This window comes from Podarcis pityusensis (assembly GCF_964106645.2).
Source record: "Podarcis pityusensis genome assembly, chromosome: 13".
Lineage (NCBI taxonomy): Eukaryota > Metazoa > Chordata > Lepidosauria > Squamata > Lacertidae > Podarcis > Podarcis pityusensis.
In genome coordinates, this window is record NC_138038.1 from 1,311,780 (window position 1) to 1,330,359 (window position 18,580).

At 47.6% G+C, this 18,580-nt stretch overlaps 1 protein-coding gene across 3 annotated transcripts; it reads right to left on the minus strand.

Moving 5' to 3' along the window:
* Window positions 1-647: 647 nt before the first annotated feature.
* Window positions 648-18,579, minus strand: KCTD10 (potassium channel tetramerization domain containing 10). 3 transcript variants are annotated; one of them, XM_080979226.1, is made up of 7 exons: window positions 18,412-18,579; window positions 13,429-13,642; window positions 10,946-11,115; window positions 10,553-10,642; window positions 9,151-9,203; window positions 5,486-5,681; window positions 648-4,701 (listed from the first exon to the last, which is right to left on the minus strand). In XM_080979226.1, exons 1-7 carry the CDS (start codon window positions 18,412-18,414, stop codon window positions 4,483-4,485), a joined length of 945 nt encoding a protein of 314 aa, XP_080835352.1. In that variant the 5' UTR covers window positions 18,415-18,579; the 3' UTR covers window positions 648-4,482. The 3 variants fall into 3 exon arrangements, with proteins under 3 accessions (XP_080835352.1, XP_080835353.1, XP_080835354.1); XM_080979227.1 differs by having other exon boundaries at window positions 10,553-10,639; window positions 18,412-18,573; XM_080979228.1 differs by lacking the exon at window positions 18,412-18,579 and adding an exon at window positions 17,504-18,090.
* Window position 18,580: the final 1 nt, after the last annotated feature.

Below are 18,580 nucleotides of genomic sequence, written 5' to 3' on the forward strand. Positions count from 1 at the left end.
CATACAAAATGCATTCTGTAAGGGGAAATTGCTTGCAAAGCTGCATGCAAATGGTGTATTAGGGGAACAATGCACAAAAGTGTGCATTAATTTGAATGTGTCTCTTTAAAAAATGCAAATGTTTGTGGAAAATGAGGCAAACTGAGCTTAAGAGCGGGAAAATGAGAAACAGAATAAATCCAGAATCCATTTGTCCAGCTCTACTGAGGAAGCCCCAGAAGCTCCTCAGGGGTTCAGCAATGACAGGCTGGTTGCTCTGATTGGCAAAGGCGACCAAATGGAGACTTCAGTGTGTGAATGTTGCAGGTTCAGCTGCTGAACGGAGTCTGGCATCTCCCAGCCACAAAGCTCTCCCAATGCTACCCGGATTCAGATGGATTGAACCAGCAGGTGTTGAGCAGCCCTGAATTGGAACGGTCTTCTGGTGATATCTGCCAAAAAATTAGGGCCTGCTTGTGTAACTGCATTTGAGTCGTCTCTCAATTGTGTGCTTGCTTCTTGCATGGGAGGGAGATCTCCCCACCTCCTGGCACGTCTGGCAAACTTTGGCCCAGCAGCCCAAACCATTTTTGATCTACCTTCCTGCAAAAAGTATTGGGCTACATTTGTTAGCTGCCTGCAAGAGAAACAAAGGAACAGCCAACAAGTTGGAAATTGGCAAAACGCCTATTTATTCTGCATATTTTCAGACCTGCATAAAATACATACATACATACAGACTTAAACATAGAAACTTTGCTCTGCTCAGCAAATATTACCTTGTAGCATTGGAATGAAGGCTGTGAAACTGAAGCTGTGGGGGAGAATTTCTGCTGCTGCTGCTGCTGCTGCTGCTGCTGACAGAGGAAGGGTCCACTGCTGCTCTTAAAAGTGCTTGTCACTGGATGCAGCTGGCAGCTTGTTCCCGCAGCCAGGGGTGGAGGAAGGGGGGGTGCAGTGGGTGTGGAGTGCCCCCGGGTGTCACCACTGAGGGGGGTGACAAAATGCTGGGCAGCACTCACCGCGGGGCCTGGGAGAAACACGGTGGCTTGGGTGTGTGCAGGCTCCGCACTGTCCTAATGGTCTGCCCGCTGCCTCCCCCCCCCCAGCTGTAGGGCAGCAGAGTGGGAGGGGGCAGGCAGACTCCGGAGGCCCTGTGGTCCACCCTGCCCCTATGGACGGCTCGCCCCAGGTGCCCGAGCGGCTTCCTCTGCCGCTGTCAGTCATGGCCTCTAACCTCGCTGCAGGAGACTGCTTCCCCACACAGATGTGCACTTGAAGGCTCCTTCGCCACACTCGTCAACCACAGCAAGGCTTCATTTCAGGACACAAAATCCATTGCTCAGGCAGCTGAAGTGCTTCATGCAAGGTACAGCCACCCATTCTGCTGCCCCTTCACCTTCCACTTATAAAGGGCTTTTACCGCTGCACATGACTTTGGGGGCAGCTGGGCTACTTTTTCCTTGCACCTCTAGCTCATGCTCTATAGTTTGTGTCTGGAAGTTAACACCCTGCTGGCACGGTAAAAGTAGCAAGACTGTCAGGCTTCTACTTTAAAGGAAACAAGTCTGCAGGATTGTCAGGATGCTTCCTGGTTGCAGGTGGGAGAATGAAAAAGCACCTCTCACTGTGCCCCCACATGGGAACAATTGAGGAGGAGAAGGGACCACCTTTGGCCTATAGGGAACCTGGGGCAGCAAATACTACAGCTAGATTTAACCACCTAAACTTTCCATGGCCACATAGGTGTCTTGTTTGTACCAAGGAGAAGCATCTTATTCCTTGTTCTGATACTGAAGTGCAGAATTCATTGGCAGCTGATGTGCAGCCTCCCTTCTTCACTGATCCCACTTTTTCCTGAAAACAAAAGTCTCACCGAAGAAATGGATTATCTTGAAAGATGCACTCAGCCCCGGACATTGAAACAAAGAGCACTTCCCTCTATTGAAGAGCATTTTTTTAAAAGGCTCAGAGAACTGAACAGGGAGAGGAAGGCAACTGCACCCCACCCCTTCCTCTGGCCCCAGGAAGCTAAAACCATCGGCACTCACTTGCTTATTTCCAAACCTTCAAACTAAAAGACGGGCAAGGAAAGGTGATCTTAATGCGCAGAGTTGATGTTACAAAATTGATTGGCTGACAGGAAGAGGAAACTGCTTCCCTTTGATGTGGGATTATAAGCACCCCATCCTGGAAACAACAGTTACCTTTGGGGATCTGTGTGTAGCAGGCTCAGTTCTTCCACATTCGTAAGAGCAAGGTAGGATGCTAGAAGCAAAGGCTTCACAGGAATCCACCATCCTGTCCCCTAACTGCAGACACAATTTCTTTCTTACACTTCCAAAAAATGTGAGGATTGCCCCCCCCCCCCCCCATTAGGCTGTACACAACAAGAATAAAGAGAGGAAGTTATCAGACTCTTGCCGGAGAAGTTTCTTAAGTGCCTTCCTTGAACTACAACTCCCAGATAAACGTAGCTGTAACATATTAAGGATGTCAAAATACTGAGCAAGTTTTACAGCGATGTCACTTACTATAATACTTAAACATGTTTTTAACAATGAATCCTCCAAGATGATGTGGAGTTGGGAGCATCCAGAGCGCCATCATGACACACCATTTTGTTCCACAATGTTTTATGCTACACAAGTGACAGGCATGAAATGGGATAAATAAGACCACCAACCAGTGCCTTTTTTCTCTCCTGCAAAGGGAGAAAGTTGCAGCTGAGGGGCTGCATCGACTGTGGGAAGATGAGACAGAGACCCAAACACACAAAAAGGAATGAGCCGAGTGAGACTTTGATACTCAGCGTATTAATACTTCAGCCTTCTCTGGCCTGGCACCCTCCAAATGGGTTTGACTACAACTCCCATAAGTCCCAACCAGGATAGCCATGTGATCCTGTGGCTGATGGGAGTTGTGGTCCACCCCTCTGGAGGGTGCCAGGCCAGGGAGGGCTCCTCTAAGCTTCAGCAAACAGCTTGATGCTTTGGCTTTCCTGCTACTTCAGTCCCAAACGCAACATTACAGGTTTCTGGTTAATCTGCTTCGAGAAATTGTGCAGAGGTAGATTTAAAAGGGGTGATAATCGTGCATCCTGCCTCAACACACACAGAATGTATTCTCGTATATGGAAGGTGCTCCTCTAAACTGCCTCCCACCTCCCGAGTAGTAAGACTGAGGCTTTACATATGCACATGAGCCTACATGACCTGGGAGAAAATCTGGTGGGGTAGGGCTTTTGCAAAAGCTGCATCTGATATTTTGGGGCTGGGGCTGGAGGGATACGTAGGACAGCCCCTTGCTCTCCCCACCCTGTGCTGTAGGTTCTCTCACTTTTGAGACATGCCTTGGGTTACAAAAGAAGACAGCAGGGCACAGCAAAGACAGTGGCATGGCAAGTTCACATTTTTGTTTCTGTCCCACCTACAAAACAGGCAAGAGCAACTTACACACCCAAGATGGGACGGATGGAAGGAGAAACAGATGCACTCCCAAAATCAGCAGGGTTTGTCTGCATGGAAGTGGGTGGGAAAACGAGAATTGTAAAAGCCTGCCTGAAATGGGAAGAGGCATTGCTTGGACTTTTGTTGTGGAAAAACTGTCACAGCATGAAAAAACAAACAAACAAACAGTAACCAAATGTTAACTTGGGAAGAGGCAAGACAACACTTTGGCCCTGCTGCAGGTACATTTCCCCAAAGAGTGGCCAAGAGAGGACCACCTCTCCTCTGCCCATGTCCAAAAAGAAAGAGGGAAGCGGAAGGATTATCCTTCCATCCTAGAAGTATGTTGTGTCCTTTTCCTCAAAGTGCCCCTGTCTCTGTTCACAGACAAGTTACACCTGCACTTAGGAAATTAGCAACCTGGTGCCAAAGCAAGCAAAGAGGTTTCTACTGTAGATTTTGTCACAGTGCATGAATTGAGACACAGCTCATCTCTCCCGTTTTAACTTTCAGGAAGAGAAAGTGGAAGGTGTGTGGAAGTTGAGCTGCTTTTCTTGAACCCTGGACTTGAGTGAGATGGAGAGGGCAGGCAACATCTTTGTTTTGCTAGCACAGCCATCCCCAGCAACATAGCCCTTTCCAGAGGGCTTTGGACTACAACTCCATTAGGATGGGAGCTGTGAGTCCAAAGCTCCCAGAGAGCACCAGGTGGGGGGAGGCTGCCTTTGCAAAATGCCCCTGCAGAAGGAAGATTCCTCAAGGCACGAGAGAGCAGGAACAAGAAGTGCTGGATAAACCAAGACAGGCATTGATTCCCAGAGGCTGGAGCGAGTCCACAGGATTGCTGTGAAGCTGGACACCTCGTGGATTTTCATGATAAAACTACTGTGTTCCATACCAAAAATACTCTAACTTGTTTATAAAATAACAGTTTATAGACCGCATGGAATATAAGTTAGGTGCCTGGCAGCCACTGGAGTGAGCCTGGACGGAGATTTTGCCCCAACAGGACTGTGGGCTGAGGCTGGCTTCTCTCTCTCTCTCTGTCTCTCTCTCACTGGTGCAGGTGAGTGCGGTCGTCCGGGCGCTTGATGTGGATCCTGCGGACCCGCTCAATGCGCTCGCGCTCCTCGTCCTCCTCCAGGTGGTGCGAGCGGCCAGCTGCCCCTCCAGTTGCTTCCAGCAGCGCGTTGTCAGGGCCTCGTCCATCTTGGGCTTCATAAAGCAGAATGTTTAATGTCTCCTCGTAGATCCGGGCTTCTGGGAATTCAACCTGGACACCCCAAGCAGAGGGAGGTTAAGAAGAATTCCTTTCTCCCAAGCTGGAATTCAGGGCAACTTACATTTTAAAACATCGTTATAAAATACAAAGGAAAACAAATTAGTTAAAAACCAAGAGTTAAAATACACCAGACCCTGTTTAGAGCCAGCAGTTAAACTACAGTTTGCCCTGACATCTGCCCAGCCTGAGCTCTGCCTGCACCTCCATTTCCAGAGGCCCATTGGAACAGGAAGCTCTGAGCCTGCCAGTGGAAGGATGACAAAGAAGGAGCCCATCTAGCCTCTTTTGGGAGGGAATCCTGCAATATGGGAGCAGCCACTCCTGGGTCACCACCAGTGTGCCTCTGATGGGACCAAGAGAAGGTGCTCACCTGAGGATCTTAGCAAATGGGTGGGTTCACAGAGAGAGAGATGATATTTCAGGTAGCCTGGGCCCAACCATAGAGGGCTTCATAAGTTATCACCAGCACCGTATTGTGCCTAGAAATAGACTGGTAGCCAGTGACGTTGTTTTAACTGTGACCCAACATGTTCCCTAAACCATCCTCAGTCAGCAGTCTGGCAGGAAGCTTCTTCCCCCGGGCCCTCTTGCCTAGGCATGGAAGAACTTTGCAACCCGGCTATGTTGGGGGTGGGGGGTGGGGCAGAGGGGAGAGAAGAAGAGGGTTGCAGGGGCAAGCTCAAATGCTTGGTTTTGTCTGCATTGACCTACCTTATACATATCATTTTGGGGAGTGGGTGGGTGTTGTCAAGGAAGCAACAGCAACAAGACTCACCTTGGTCTGTTTCTTTTCCGTGGCGTACACAATGGACGTGCAGCAGACTTCCGCTATCTTGCGCCCCTGTCCGTAGAAAGACCAGCAGCAAATCTCGTCCCCAATGACATCCTTGATGAAGAGGACCCTCCCATTGAAACGCAGCGAAAGCTTGTCAAACAGCTCAATGTTCTTCAGCATGTTGTCATCGGAGTTGCTGAGCCAACAGGACAGGAATGAGGACACCTTCCAGTTTCCAGGGGCCTCTTTTAAACCCCTGCTCCCACTAACTCTACTTTTAGTCAAAACTCCATTCCCCGCCTCCTCACTTTGTTTCATCAGCTCCCACGGGGCATTGAAAATGGCCTTATAGGACTTCCGGGGTGGCGCCACCGGCAATGGCGGACTCCCTCTGAACTGGAGGGACTAGCTCCGCGGAAAACGGGTCTTCTCCGCTACGGCGAAGCGGGGACCCTCTTAAAAATCACAGGCGGATGAAGCCTGTGACCATGGGACTCGGCGGGCACCTTTAACGCCCCCCCCAACCCGCTACGGAACCCACTAACGGGCTCCGAAGTGAAGAGGGGGAAGTGGCGCGGTGCTGTGAGTCAACTGCTATTTCCATGGAACGAAGCTGCATAGCCGTTGCCAGAGAGCGCTGCCTTTTTCCTGGGACAATTTGGACTTTAAAATAAGCACCCATGAGTACTTAGACTTTGAATAATTGGACATCAAATAAGGACTAGCGAGCAGGAAAGAATTGGATTTTAAAAATTCTACTCTAATTTGGTACGGAACGGGAAGGTCTAAACAGGAAGTCAGCCTTCCGTTCTTTTGTAAACAGAATAAAGCAAAGACAATTTAAACTAGAGCTCAGAAAATCGTTTTTAAAAAGATTGGATTTCACCATTTAAAATTGTGGAACCCCCCTTTGACAGCAGGAGAAGGGGGGGATCTTTTTGGATTGTTTAAAGTGACTTTAAAGTAAAGTAGCTTTCCTCCGTCCTGATCCTGGAGCGGGGTGTCAGGACTGACGTTTGAAGTTCATTGACCAAAGACAAGTGTTTTTGACAGACAGCTAAAAGAAGAGAAACATGGTGACTCCACTGTTCCCTTTCGCATTTTAAAGGAATATATATGGACAAAGTATCTTAAAAAAGGAAACTTTGTTGCAAGAACAAATAAAAGTCTTCCCCCTAGGGGGAGTCTGTGAAACTGTAACTAACTCCAGGGAGCCGGCAGCTGTCACAGATTACAACCGTGGGAACAGGCATCTGACCTTGGAGGACAATGTATTCAGAAGCTTTGTTGTGTGCTCTCTATAAAACAAATGCCCTACTGGAACAATTACACGAGAAGGTGAGCTGGATGGCGACTTCGACTAGAAATTTTGAACAGGAAGTGGGAAAATATGTGGAGCCCACTCAGGAATTAAATCAGGAGTGTGTCTTGACAGAACAGGCCCAACAGGAATATGATTTTTTGGATTTGACAAATGAACTTGGAAAAAGCCAGATTTGGAAAGGAAAAGTTTGGCTTGGTTTGGAAATGGGGGGCTGGATTGACCCCCCTATGTTGGGATGTTTGGACTTTTCAAATAAGGCAATGGGCCGTGAGATGTTTGGGACTGTGGGGGCTCTTAATTTTGGAGGGTCTTTGAAACATGCTTTTAAATACTACATGGAATTCAGTGTTGAACATGGAAAAGGGGCTGATCCGTCGAGAAGGGTCAAAAACATTGTCAAGCTGGAGTTACCACGAGCAGGAGACAAGGGAAAATACAGTTACAAATATGAAGAAGAGCCGCGGAAGGGACATGGAAGAGACTTGAGGGCCTCGGATATAAGGTTGCCAGGTTAATGGGCCAGATCGACGGGAATAAGGACTGACAAAACCCGGAACCAGGAGGAAGGGACGTTGGATGAAGATTGGATTTGTTTGTATCTCTTTTCTCTACCATTAGAACTGTTTTATAAAATTGATGAATGTTAGAAAAATGTTGGAATGAAATTACTTGGCTTTAGCAATGATGTTTAAAGAACTATGAAAGAATATTATGGTTATGAGAAGCTGGTAAGGATAAGATTTAAGTTTTAAGCTTTGAGGTTTATTTTATTATAGAAAGATAAGATTAAAACAGATTAGGGTAATGCAACGACAGAATATTATGAAATATGGAAAGGATTTGCTGGGATAATTAATAACTAGGATACAAAGAAAGGGAGGAGGAGGTCTAAGAAAGAAGGCAATGACAGTTAAGGATCTGAATACAATGAATTTGTTTTTAAATGTTTTTAAAGGTTTGTTATGTATTTTCGTATTTTTATTTTTTCTTTCTGTCACTTTTTCTCATTTTGAATTTTTTACTCATATGGTGGGAAGGGGTTTGTTTCTTTTTTTCCTTTTCTACTTTGTCAACTATTTTTATTTTGTAATTTCTGCTGTTGCTATTTTATTTTTCTCTTTTGTGTAACGTTTTGAAAATTTCAATAAATATCTTTAAAAAAGAAAAAGAAAATGGCCTTATAAACCTTCCCTGGGTGCAGAAGGTGAAAGCTTTTTTTTTTTTTTAAAGATATTTATTGAGATTTTCAAAATGTTACAAAATAGAGAAAAAAATAAAATAGAAGCATAAGAGAGTACAAAGGATAAAAATAATTGACAAGATAGAAAAAAACGAGAAAAAAAACCAACCCCTTCCCACCATGTACGACAAAATTCCAAATGAGAAAAAATGACAGAAAAAAAGAAGAATGCAAAAATCACAAAACTTTAAAAACATTTAAAAACAAATTCATTATTTTCAAATCCTTAACTGTCATTACCTTCTTTCTTAGACCTCCTCCTCCTCCTCCCTTTCTTTGTATCCTAGTTATTAATTATCTCAGCAAATCCTTGACCTTATCTTTCTGTAATAAAATGCGAAAGGGAACAGTGGAATCACTAGGTTTCTCTTCTTTTAGCCATCTGTCAAAAACACTTGTCTTTGGTTAATGAACTTCACACGTCAGTCCTGACAGCCTGCTCCAGGATCAGGACGGAGGAAAGTTACTTCACTTTAATGTCACTTTAAACAGTCCAAAAAGATCCCCCCCTTCTCCTGCTGTCAAAGGGGGGTTCCACAATTTTAAATGGTGAAATCCAATCTTTTAAAAGCGATTTTCTGAGCTCTAGTTTAAATTGCCTTTGCTTTATTCTGTTTACAAAAGAATGGAAGGATGACTTCCTGTTTAGACCTTCCCGTTCCGTACCAAATTCAAGTAAATTTTTAAAGTCCGATTCTTTCCTACTCGCAAGTCCTTATTTAGTGTCCAATTGTTCAAAGTCTAAGTACTCACGGGTGCTTATTTTAAAGTCCAAATTATCCCAGGAAAAAGGCAGCGCTTTCCGGCAACAGCTATGCGGCTTCGCTCCACGGAAATAGCAGTTGACTCACAGCACCGCGCCACTTCCCCCTCTTCACTTCGGAGCCCGTTAGTGGGTTCCTTAGCGGGTTGGGGGGGCGCTAAAGGTGCCCGCCGAGTCCCATGGTCACAGGCTTCATCTGCCTGTGATTTTTAAGTGGGTCCCCGCTTCGCCGTAGCGGAGAAGACCCGTTTTCCGCGGAGCTAGTCCCTCCAGTTCAGAGGGAGTCCGCCATTGCCGGTGGCGCCACCCCGGAAGTCCCAGCAGGTGAAAGCTTTTACCTGGTGTAGGAGTACTTGTTGTTACTTCTGTTGTACAGCAATTTTACCGCTGGCTGTGGGGAAAGCACAAACAGGTAGGGATAAATGTCACAGTTTGATGCTTTTGTTATAGAGCTCACCTTGAAAAGGGAACTCTCCCTTCAGCTGTCAACTGGGGGAAGCCATTCCAGGTGGGACAGGAGAGATAGGAAGCCCAGCTCCATCTGGTGCCTCCTGCCCCTGAACTGTGCATTCTAAAGAATGACTCTTTAGAAACTGGCACCTAAGTTTTGCTTTTCCTCTTCCCTCCCTTGTCTCTTTTCCCTTGCGTATCCTGTTTTTTTTAGACTGCAAGCTCGCAGGTAGAGACTGTCTTGTTTTGACTATATGCCAGTCTCTTTGGCTGAACAGTGGGGTACAAATTCAATCAATCAATCAGTCATAAACTTTGCATGGTGAAGATTGGGAGGGCAAAGCCACGGTGGAGGGTTAAGACTCGGAACTGCCTCCTGCACATGAGCTCTGGTACAGAATGCAGCTGCTTTAGAATATCAGAAGAGCCCTGCAGGAGCATCAGACCAAAGCTCCCTCGAGTCTGGCATTGTGTTTCTCACCAAGGCCCTCTTCCCTTTGTTGCCAGCAAGTGATATCCACAGGTAGACTGCCCCTGTACACAGAGGTTCCACTCATGGCCATGTACAACCATGAACAGACCTGCCCATTATGATAGGTCTATCCTTCTGTCAAGGAGTGGCTGAGCTGTGTCCCTCCAGTTATTACTGGACTACAACTCCCATCTTCCCTGACCACGAAGTCATGCAGGCTGGGGCTGATGGGAGTTGGGAACCCAACATCCAGAGGGTCACAGTTAGCCACCCCTTTGCTATGTTTTTACTGAAGTCTTTATATTCTGACCCCATATAAAATATCAGGGTGCTGTAATATGATCCTGGCCTTGCAGGTTTAACAATCTAAGTTTCAAAGACAGAATACAGGTGAAGATAAAGGTGGTGGTGGGGAACCGGTGAGGAGAAAGAAAGAGTAAAGAGGCATGTAATTCTCCACCGCACCCCCAACCCAGTTCCTAAGGGAAGGCAGAGATAATAATAATACATTTTATTTATATCCTGCCCTCCCCAGCCGAAGCCGGGAACAGGGCGGCTAACAACAATAAAACAGTACAACAGTACAACACAACACAACACAACACTCTAAAATCATTCCTTATAAAATTAATTCAAATTAAGCCCAACACTTAATCACAGAGGTGGAAGGGACCTAAAAGTCATCTAGTGCAACCCTAAGCAATGCAGGAATCACAGCCAAATTGTACAGGTATTGAAGTGAAAACCATGCGGGAATGTGTAGTTTGTGAACATGCCAAGCTTAAAACATAGCTTTTCTCATCCAAAGAGCTGCTCACCTTGTTTGATGTGGCTATAAGTTTCTGCTCTTCTTTGGAGGATGTGATGATGGGCACCTTGCAGAAGGGCTCGTAGACCTCTTTGTTCTGCTGAAACGAGAGACCCAATCAGAACGCAAGCAAGAGGTGGAAGAGAAGTCAGGAGCCCACCGGGAAGAACCTACTAGCCCAGCTGAAGAGCCACCAGGAATTGAGGTACATCAGGCAGTGACTCAAGACAGGGCCTTTTCTGTGGTGGCACCCTCACTGGGATGCTCTCCCGCCAGAAATATGGTGTTTGCATTGCACAAGTTTTGACGCCAACGGAAGACACCTGTCTTCACCAAGGCAAACAACAAAAGGGCTTTTGTAGCCACTGTGGGTTCTCAAGTGCCTGATGCATGGCCTACTTACCTGTAGGGCAGCCTGGCACTCATCCACCAGACCTTGGACCAAATAATATTTGGCTTCTGCCAGCAGCTCTTCTATCTCCCGCCGGCTCTCTGGAAGGGGTACAGCACCGTCACGCAGGTAGTTTAAGATGGTCCCAAAATGTTTACCGCAGCGGTCAATCAAAATCCAGCCTGAGACAACAGCAGATGAAAATTAATGGAGGAAGAGGCAAAGGAGGAGAGCAGAACAAAACCACCGTCTCCCTGTTACCAGTGAGAGGACCACCAACAGGCCAATGTTTGGGGTGCCTAAATACCTTGCAGCGGAGATGGGGAACATCTGTGGCCAAGCATATTCCCACTGGGAGGCTAGTCTGCAATCCTGGGGCCGCCACAAAAAGGGGTCACCTCTTGCACCTGCTTATAGCACCTCATGTAATGACAGGGCAGAGAGTAGAGCCTCTTATGCTGATCTCAAGTCCCAAGCAGGATTTTGGGCAATGGAAGATCTAGAAAGCTTTAGAAAAGCAGGTGCCCTGTGAACATTTTGGAATTCTAATGCAACTTGCCTTGACCAAATAGGAATCAGCTGCAGGAAACTGGAAAAGGAAGCCCCTCCCCACTCGTTTCAGGTTCACTGAAGTGCCATGATCAGCAGCCAAGAAATAAACAGCCCGTCAGTCTAGTAAAAATATTTGTGGGTTGTCATTTTGGATGGCTCATTTGCAATGCTGGGCTTACATGCCCCCAAGTGGCCTCCTGGTTACCTTGAGCAAGTGACCCAACAAAATAACAGATTCATAGAATCGTAGAATTGGAAGGGACCTGAAGGGCCATGGAGTTCAACTCCTTGCAATGTTCAACCCCCCTGCAAGGCAGGGATCACAGGTAAAGAATCCCTGACAGTTAGCGAATCATTTCTCTAGTCCCCCCCCCCATATTAAAGAAAGGGGCAAAAGGGCCAGCTAAGGGCATCTAGGAGGTAAGAGGGCTCCCTAGAAAATCTCCTGCTGCTGGCATATTCTGTTTATTAGGGTGCGATCAGTGAAAATGAAAAAGCAATGAAATGGAACTGGGTGCCTCCTCTTTCTTCCCCCCTCAGCTCCCTCTCCTAGCCCTTGACTGAATACAGCCAGAGAAGCAGTTTCTCAGAGGGAAGCTTCCTGCACAATCGTCAGCAAGGCACAGCCAGCCATAAACAGACCAAAGGCTTTGGTTTATGGGCAGAGAGACAAGAATGCATTTGAGGAGGGTGGCGGGGGGGGGGAGCTTATGCAGGACAGACGCTTGTCTTTAACAAATAAGGGCAATGCAGGCCAAAGGATCTGATGGGTGCCTTGAATTAATGGCCTTACAGTGAAAAGCTGATTATGCTCTTAGTTCTCCAAGCCACGAGTTTTACATAATGGCTCCAAATGGAACAAGGGACAGTCTATCTTTCCAGCCCTGCTATCTTGCTCTACTTTGCCCTTACGGCGATTAAACCTGCAAGTTTTCTTAAAATCAGAGGGTGCAAAAGTCTGTATTGCTCTTACTCGCTCCCACAGGAGGCCGGGATGGTCACCAACTTGCATAAGAAGAAGAAATAATAATAATAATTTTATTATTTATACCCCACCCATCTGTCTGGGTTTCCCTAGCCACTCTGGGCGGCTGAATGGCCTTAAGAGAGGATGGAACAAATTCCTAGAGGATCAAGGCTATTAGCCATGGGGATGGTGCTTTGCCTCACAAAAAAAAGCAGCCATGCTTCTGAATGCTGGAAGCTGCAGGAGGGGAGGAGGCTCTGGGGTCAGATCCTTCCTGTGGGCTTCCCTTGGGGGCATCTGGTTCCCTGTGAGAACAGGAGGCTGGACTAGATAGAGCAGCTTCCATGACAGACTTCATCTATCCCATTGTTCAGTTCCTCCCTGACCAACCTTCTGAGACTCTTAGGAAAACTTTGCTTCAGGGCTCCGACAAGTCCATCACAGAACAAGCGGCAATTTTTTTGAATATCATCATCATCATCATTATTATTAGACTATGAACTGCCTGATACATTTGAGTCTAGCATTATATTTTTTTCAGTTGTCAGCATGTAAGTGGAGCCTGCTGCATCTGGCCATCTCAGTGGCCAACCAGATGCCTCTTTTGGGAAACCCGCAAGCCAGAACTGAGGACAAGAGCCCTCTCCCCTCCTGTGGTTTCCAGGAACTGGGATTCAGAAGCATTACTGCCTCTGACCAGAGAGGCAGAGAATAGCCCTCATGCCTGGTAGCCATCAACAGCCTTTCCTCCATGAATTTGTCCAATCTTATTTTGAAGCCATCTGAGTTAGTGGCTACCCACTGCCTCCTGTGGTAGGGAGTTCCATAGTTTAACTATGTGCTGCATAGTGCATTTTTATTAATGCAAAGAGATTGAGTGAGGCTAACGGGAGCCTCAAACAGCCACCTCTTAAGAGCACACTGGCACTGCCCATCTTGGCCCTGCCGTCCCTCCTGGCCAGGAGGCCTCCATTACCTTCGCTGTCGGTGAGGACCTCCATCCGACCACTGAACATGGCCTTGAGCATGGTGTCCTGCTTGGTCAGCGTCTGCATGGTGGTGTAGTACAGGCCCCCGCCGATGTTCAGCTTCACATACTTGGAACTGGGGCTGGCGCCTTTGAAGGACATGGTGCGGGTTGCGGCTGCTGGCACTGCAGTGCTCACCACCGTTTCTCCAGACATCTCTTCCTGCAAGAGCAAAGGAGCCTTCTGTGAGGACCCTCGTGCCCCTCTGGTTACCTGCGCATCCTAAACAGGTTGGACCAAGAGGAGCCCAGCTGGACTGGAGCCAAGGCCCTTCGGGTCCAGCTTCCTGCTGCTCAGGGGCCATCAAATGCCTCAGGCACTGGACACAGAGGCAGCAGCCCACCTGGGCTGGGAAGAACGTAAGCAGAGTCTGGCACTGACAAACAGCCACCTCCAGATGCCTGCCTGCCTGCAGGCTGGGCTTCATAGGCGTCCCAGTGAAGAAGCATACGGGGTGGCGCCAAGTTGTGGAAGGGGAGTCGAGGCATGGGGGCCAGCGGTTAGTGTTGGACTAGGCCCTGGGAGACCAGGGTTCAAATCCCCACTTGGCCATGAGGTTCACTTGGTGACTTTGGGTTCCAGCCACAGTCTCTCAGCCTAACCTGCCTCACAGGGTTGTCACAGGGATTAAATGAGGGAGGGAACAGGGTATGTCACCCTTAGTTCCTAAGAGAAAAGGCTGGGAGTTGCAAGAAAGGTTCAGAAAAGGGCGACCAAATGATAAAGGGGATGTAGAGATGCCCCTATGAGGAAAGGGTGCAGCATTTCGGACTTTGTAGTATAGAGAAAAGGCAAGTAAGAGGCAACAGGACAGTTTTATTGAATGATACCTGGCATGGAGAAAGTGGATCGAGAAGTGTTTCTCTCTCTCAGAACATTAGAACTCATGGGCATCCAATGATGCTGAACGCTGGAAGACTCCAGAGAGGTAAAACAAGGTACTTCTTCAAGCAGCGCATAGGAGGCAGGGATAGCCTCTAACTTAGATGGCTTCAAAAGAGGCACCTGGTTAGCCACCGTGGGAACAGAATGAGGGACCACTGGCCTGATCCAGCAGGCTCTTCTTATGTTGTTGCTAGTTATTGGGCTCTCACGTGGGTGCAGTGTGGGTACACAGTGCGAGGTAGCAGGAAGTGTCTTGGCAAAACTCGGTAAGGAAACTAGCGTCAGGACTTCTCAGAGAAACGTCAGGATTTTTGCATAATTTCATCACTCAGTTGCTCTCATTGGCCTTTTGAAATACTTTTGAGTGTGTGTAAGAACTGAATTGCAAGCAAAAGATGAGCTGCTTCAGGCTGGGGGGGGGGGGAAGGTTGATGATTCCTGGTCAGGTTATGTGTGTGCTTATCATCTTCATGGCTGACTCCTGAGTGACTCCCTCCCCACCAAAGCCAGTTCACAACGCTGCCTTTCTCTGCAGTAAGGGCTTGGCTTATTTTGAATTCAGCCAAGGAATTTCAGCTTCAGTCCCAAGAAGCTCTTTGGTCAGCTTTTCCACAGCGCAAGCAGTACAGACAATGGAGCAATCTCTCTTGTTCTTCCCACCTGCCCCTCCTTTCCCTAAACATCAGCCAGAGAGTTATTCTACAAACAGACACCTTCTCACCCTCCTGCATTTAAGACTGTCAAAAGGATTCCAACCTCAAGTGACGCAGCCCTGGTGTTAGATAAAGTTCTTCCTAATAGCTGCCAACTTGTGATCTACAAGAGCCTAAGCTTGGGGTCCCCAACAGCACCCTCCCATGGCCCTTGCCCAAGTCCTCTGCTCTGTTTTTAAAAATTGCTTGGGGAGGGAGTTGTTTGGTTGGAGGGGGCACATATTTTGGGGAGGGGGTTCCTTTGTCTATTGGTGTGGGTGGGTGTAGGTTTTTCCTGCCATTTTGGAAATGGGTGGAGTTCTGAGCACTGCTGGTTTATTTTCTGTGGAATTGGCGTTTTGTGGTCCCCTTTATAGCTTCTTTCCAAAGGTGCCCCATGCCCCAAAAGCTTCTGAATAAGCCCAGAATGCAGTATGAAAATGGCTGTGCTACACCCCACCCCACCCATTGTGAGTGAGAGCCTATCAAAACAAACACATGAGGTCTTTAGAGGTACCACAGAACAGCAAAGTTATCCCTCTGCAATGGACAAAGCAGGCATGAGTCACTAGCCAGAAGGAGCCCTTCTCTGACCTTATCAAGGGGCTGCATTGGAGATCTATCAGGTTTGGAAATCTCCTGGGGCAGTGACAAATGGCAGAAAGGCTCTTTTTCACTTTATCAGGCCTGGCCAGGCTTCTGTGCTAACAATAAACTTAGATCACCAGCCACCTCAGAACAATGAGTTTATCAGGGCCTCAAGCTTTGCACAGAGGGGAAATTAAAGTCCCACTCACCATCACAAAGCCAATGAAAGAGCTTTGTCAGAGGGGAGCTTTAAGGCCATGGTTAAATTATTAGGCTGCCTGAAGGCAGGGGAGGAAGTCAATTAATAATGAAACAGAGTGCTGAATGTTTCATGCGGCATCTTGTTACCAGTCAAGGGGAGCTCCAATTCCCACCTTATCTCAGGGATGCATTAGATAAAACCTGACAAGTCAGGATTAAAAACAACCCAGCTAGGAAGGGAAGAGCCAAGAGGAAAAAGGATAGCAACATTTCTGTGGCTGGGGGAGAATCTGACTTACTTAGATATTCCTGGTACAGTGGTACCTCGCAAGACGAATGCCTCGCAAGACAAAAAACTCGCTAGACGAAAGGGTTTTTTGTTTTTTGAGCTGCTTCGCAAGACGATTTTCCCTATGGGCTTGCTTCGCAAGACGGAAACGTCTTGCAAGTTTGTTTCCTTTTTCTTAATACCGTTAATACAGTTGCGACTTGACTTCGAGGAGCAACTCATAGAACGCGGTGTGGTAGCCTTTTTTGAGGTTTTTAAAGACTTTGGTGATTTTTGAAGCTTTTCCAAAACTTTCCTGACACCGTGCTTCGCAAGACGAAAAAAATCGCAAGACGACAAAACTCGCGGAACGAATTACCGGTAATTTTGTCTTGCGAGGCACCACTGTACACTTCTGGGGTGAGCTGAGCAGGCACTGTGCTTAACAGCAGCCCAATGGCTAATTCAAGTAAATTCCAAGTGAACAAGAGTGACTTAATAATACATGTTGTTGTGCTGCTGCTGCAATGTCTAAGCTTACCGAGATGGTATGATTAGGAGAAGAGAGACAGAGCAGAGAGAACCCAGTTGCCCTTTATGGAGTAGGTAAAACACAAGTATAATTTGGAACCATTTAAAGACTTTTCGCAGCCGATATAAAGGCGAGACATTAGTTGAATTATGCTTGGATAGTTTATGACACAACGGGTTTGTAAGTGAAAGGTCTCACCTTCCATCTTGTTGTGATCCTTAATGGAGCACAAGTAAATCAGTTCATATGTTTATAATAACATGAAATAAAGAGAAGGGATGGGTGGGGGGTTTGAAAGACTTTCCTCATATCTCCATGCCCTTCAGAGGATCCCTAAGTGGCTCACAATAACACAAATTTACTACAAAACACACATTCGTCTAAAAATACAAACTGGAAGCAGAGCAGTCAGATAGAATCATAGAATTGTACAGTTAGAAGGGACCCCAAGGATCATCTAGTCCAACACCCTGCAATGCAGATCAACACTCTAATACGCTCTCTGTCAAACTGGCACTCTTCAAGATATCTTGGGACTACAAATCCCATGGTTGTGCTGGTTGAGGCTGGCAGGAGTTGTCATCCAAAGCCCCTGGAGAGCACCAAGGTATGGGAAAGACTGTTCTAATGGAGCACCCTAAATTGGTCCCCTATTCTCAAAAACCTGGTGGGAGAGAATGGTCTTGACTGCTTTTCTAAAGACTCCAGTGCAGAATGTTTGGTGGACTTTCCCCACAGAGGAAGAGCCCACATGGAAAGTGTCCACATGGAACAAACTAAAATATTCAACAGTCCACCACCCGCTTCTTAAACCTTTCTTGTATGCCCCATCTTTGCCTGGCCTCCCTCTATTCCTCCTTCCCAGAACCCTCACGACCCATTAACAGCAATTCCCACATCTTCTTGCAATGAGTTCCATAGGACATTGATGTGTTGAGTGAAGAAGTCCTTCTTTAGGTCCAGCAGTTTCATCTGATGAATTCACTCCCTGCCTCACGTATGCACTCCCCGTTGGTGACCCACGAGACCGTCTCATGGCATCCCATTTGCTATCCTCTCCCCTGCCCCAGGGGCCATCCAAGGTGTGGCTCACTTCTGAGTAAACCTGCATAGGATTTACACTGAAAGAACATGAAAGTCTGTCTCCCTCCAGATGACTTGGACAACTTAAGAAGACACCTGAAGGTTTATAGGAGGTTTTCAATGTTTAGGGTTCTGTTCTGTTTTAATATATGTTGGAAGCTGTCCAGAGTTGTTGGGACAACCCAGTCAAGTGGGCGGGGTATGAAAAAATATTATTACAACTCCCAAGTTGTGCTGATGAGAACTGATGGGAGTTGTCATCTGGAGGGCACCAGGTTGGAGAAGGGGGCTGGGCATTTACTGCACAGTTTATCACTTCCTAAGCCCCGCCTCCCTCCCGTGCCAAGCTCTAAAATGCCACGCACATTGATGGCCCTACAGAACAGATCATCATCGTAATCGGAACTGATTTTATTGATGTTGGGTTTCAGCCTCATGCTCACCGGGGGGGGGGCAGACTGAGGGAGGCCGGGGGGGTTGGGGCCCACTCGAAACTTCTCCCCGCTGAAGGACACGGGGTCTCTGAAGCCAGAGAGGAGGAGGAGGAGGAGGAGAAGAAGAAGAAGAGGTCGCCCCCTTTCCCTGGGCTCTGCCCAAAGGGACTTGCCTGAGAGGCCCCCCCGCCCCAAGGGCTTCCTCACCAGACCCCCCCCGCCCCTCCGAAGTCCCCCCCCTCGCTCACCATGAACAGCCCCTCGCGAGGCCCCCCTCAGCCAACCAGGTCCCGAGGCGAAGACGAGGAAGAAGCAGCGGGTGACGCACGCGAGGAAGGGGCGGGGCGCCCCCAAAAAACTTTTCTGCCGAGCCCCACCCCGATTCTACCCATGCTCCTTTGCGTTCCTCCCCGGCTT

Bases quoted from the DNA above. Each gene is read 5' to 3' on its own strand.
- KCTD10 (XM_080979228.1), bottom strand. From the start codon at position 17,572: ATGTCCTATGGAACTCATTGCAAGAAGATGTGGGAATTGCTGTTAATG. The intron at 11,116-13,428 runs GTAATGGAGGCC...CTGTTGTCTCAG, and splicing joins GGTCCTCACCGACAGCGAAG to GCTGGATTTTGATTGACCGC. The intron at 9,204-10,552 runs GTGAGCAGCTCT...CTTTCCCCACAG, and splicing joins TTATAGCCACATCAAACAAG to CCAGCGGTAAAATTGCTGTA.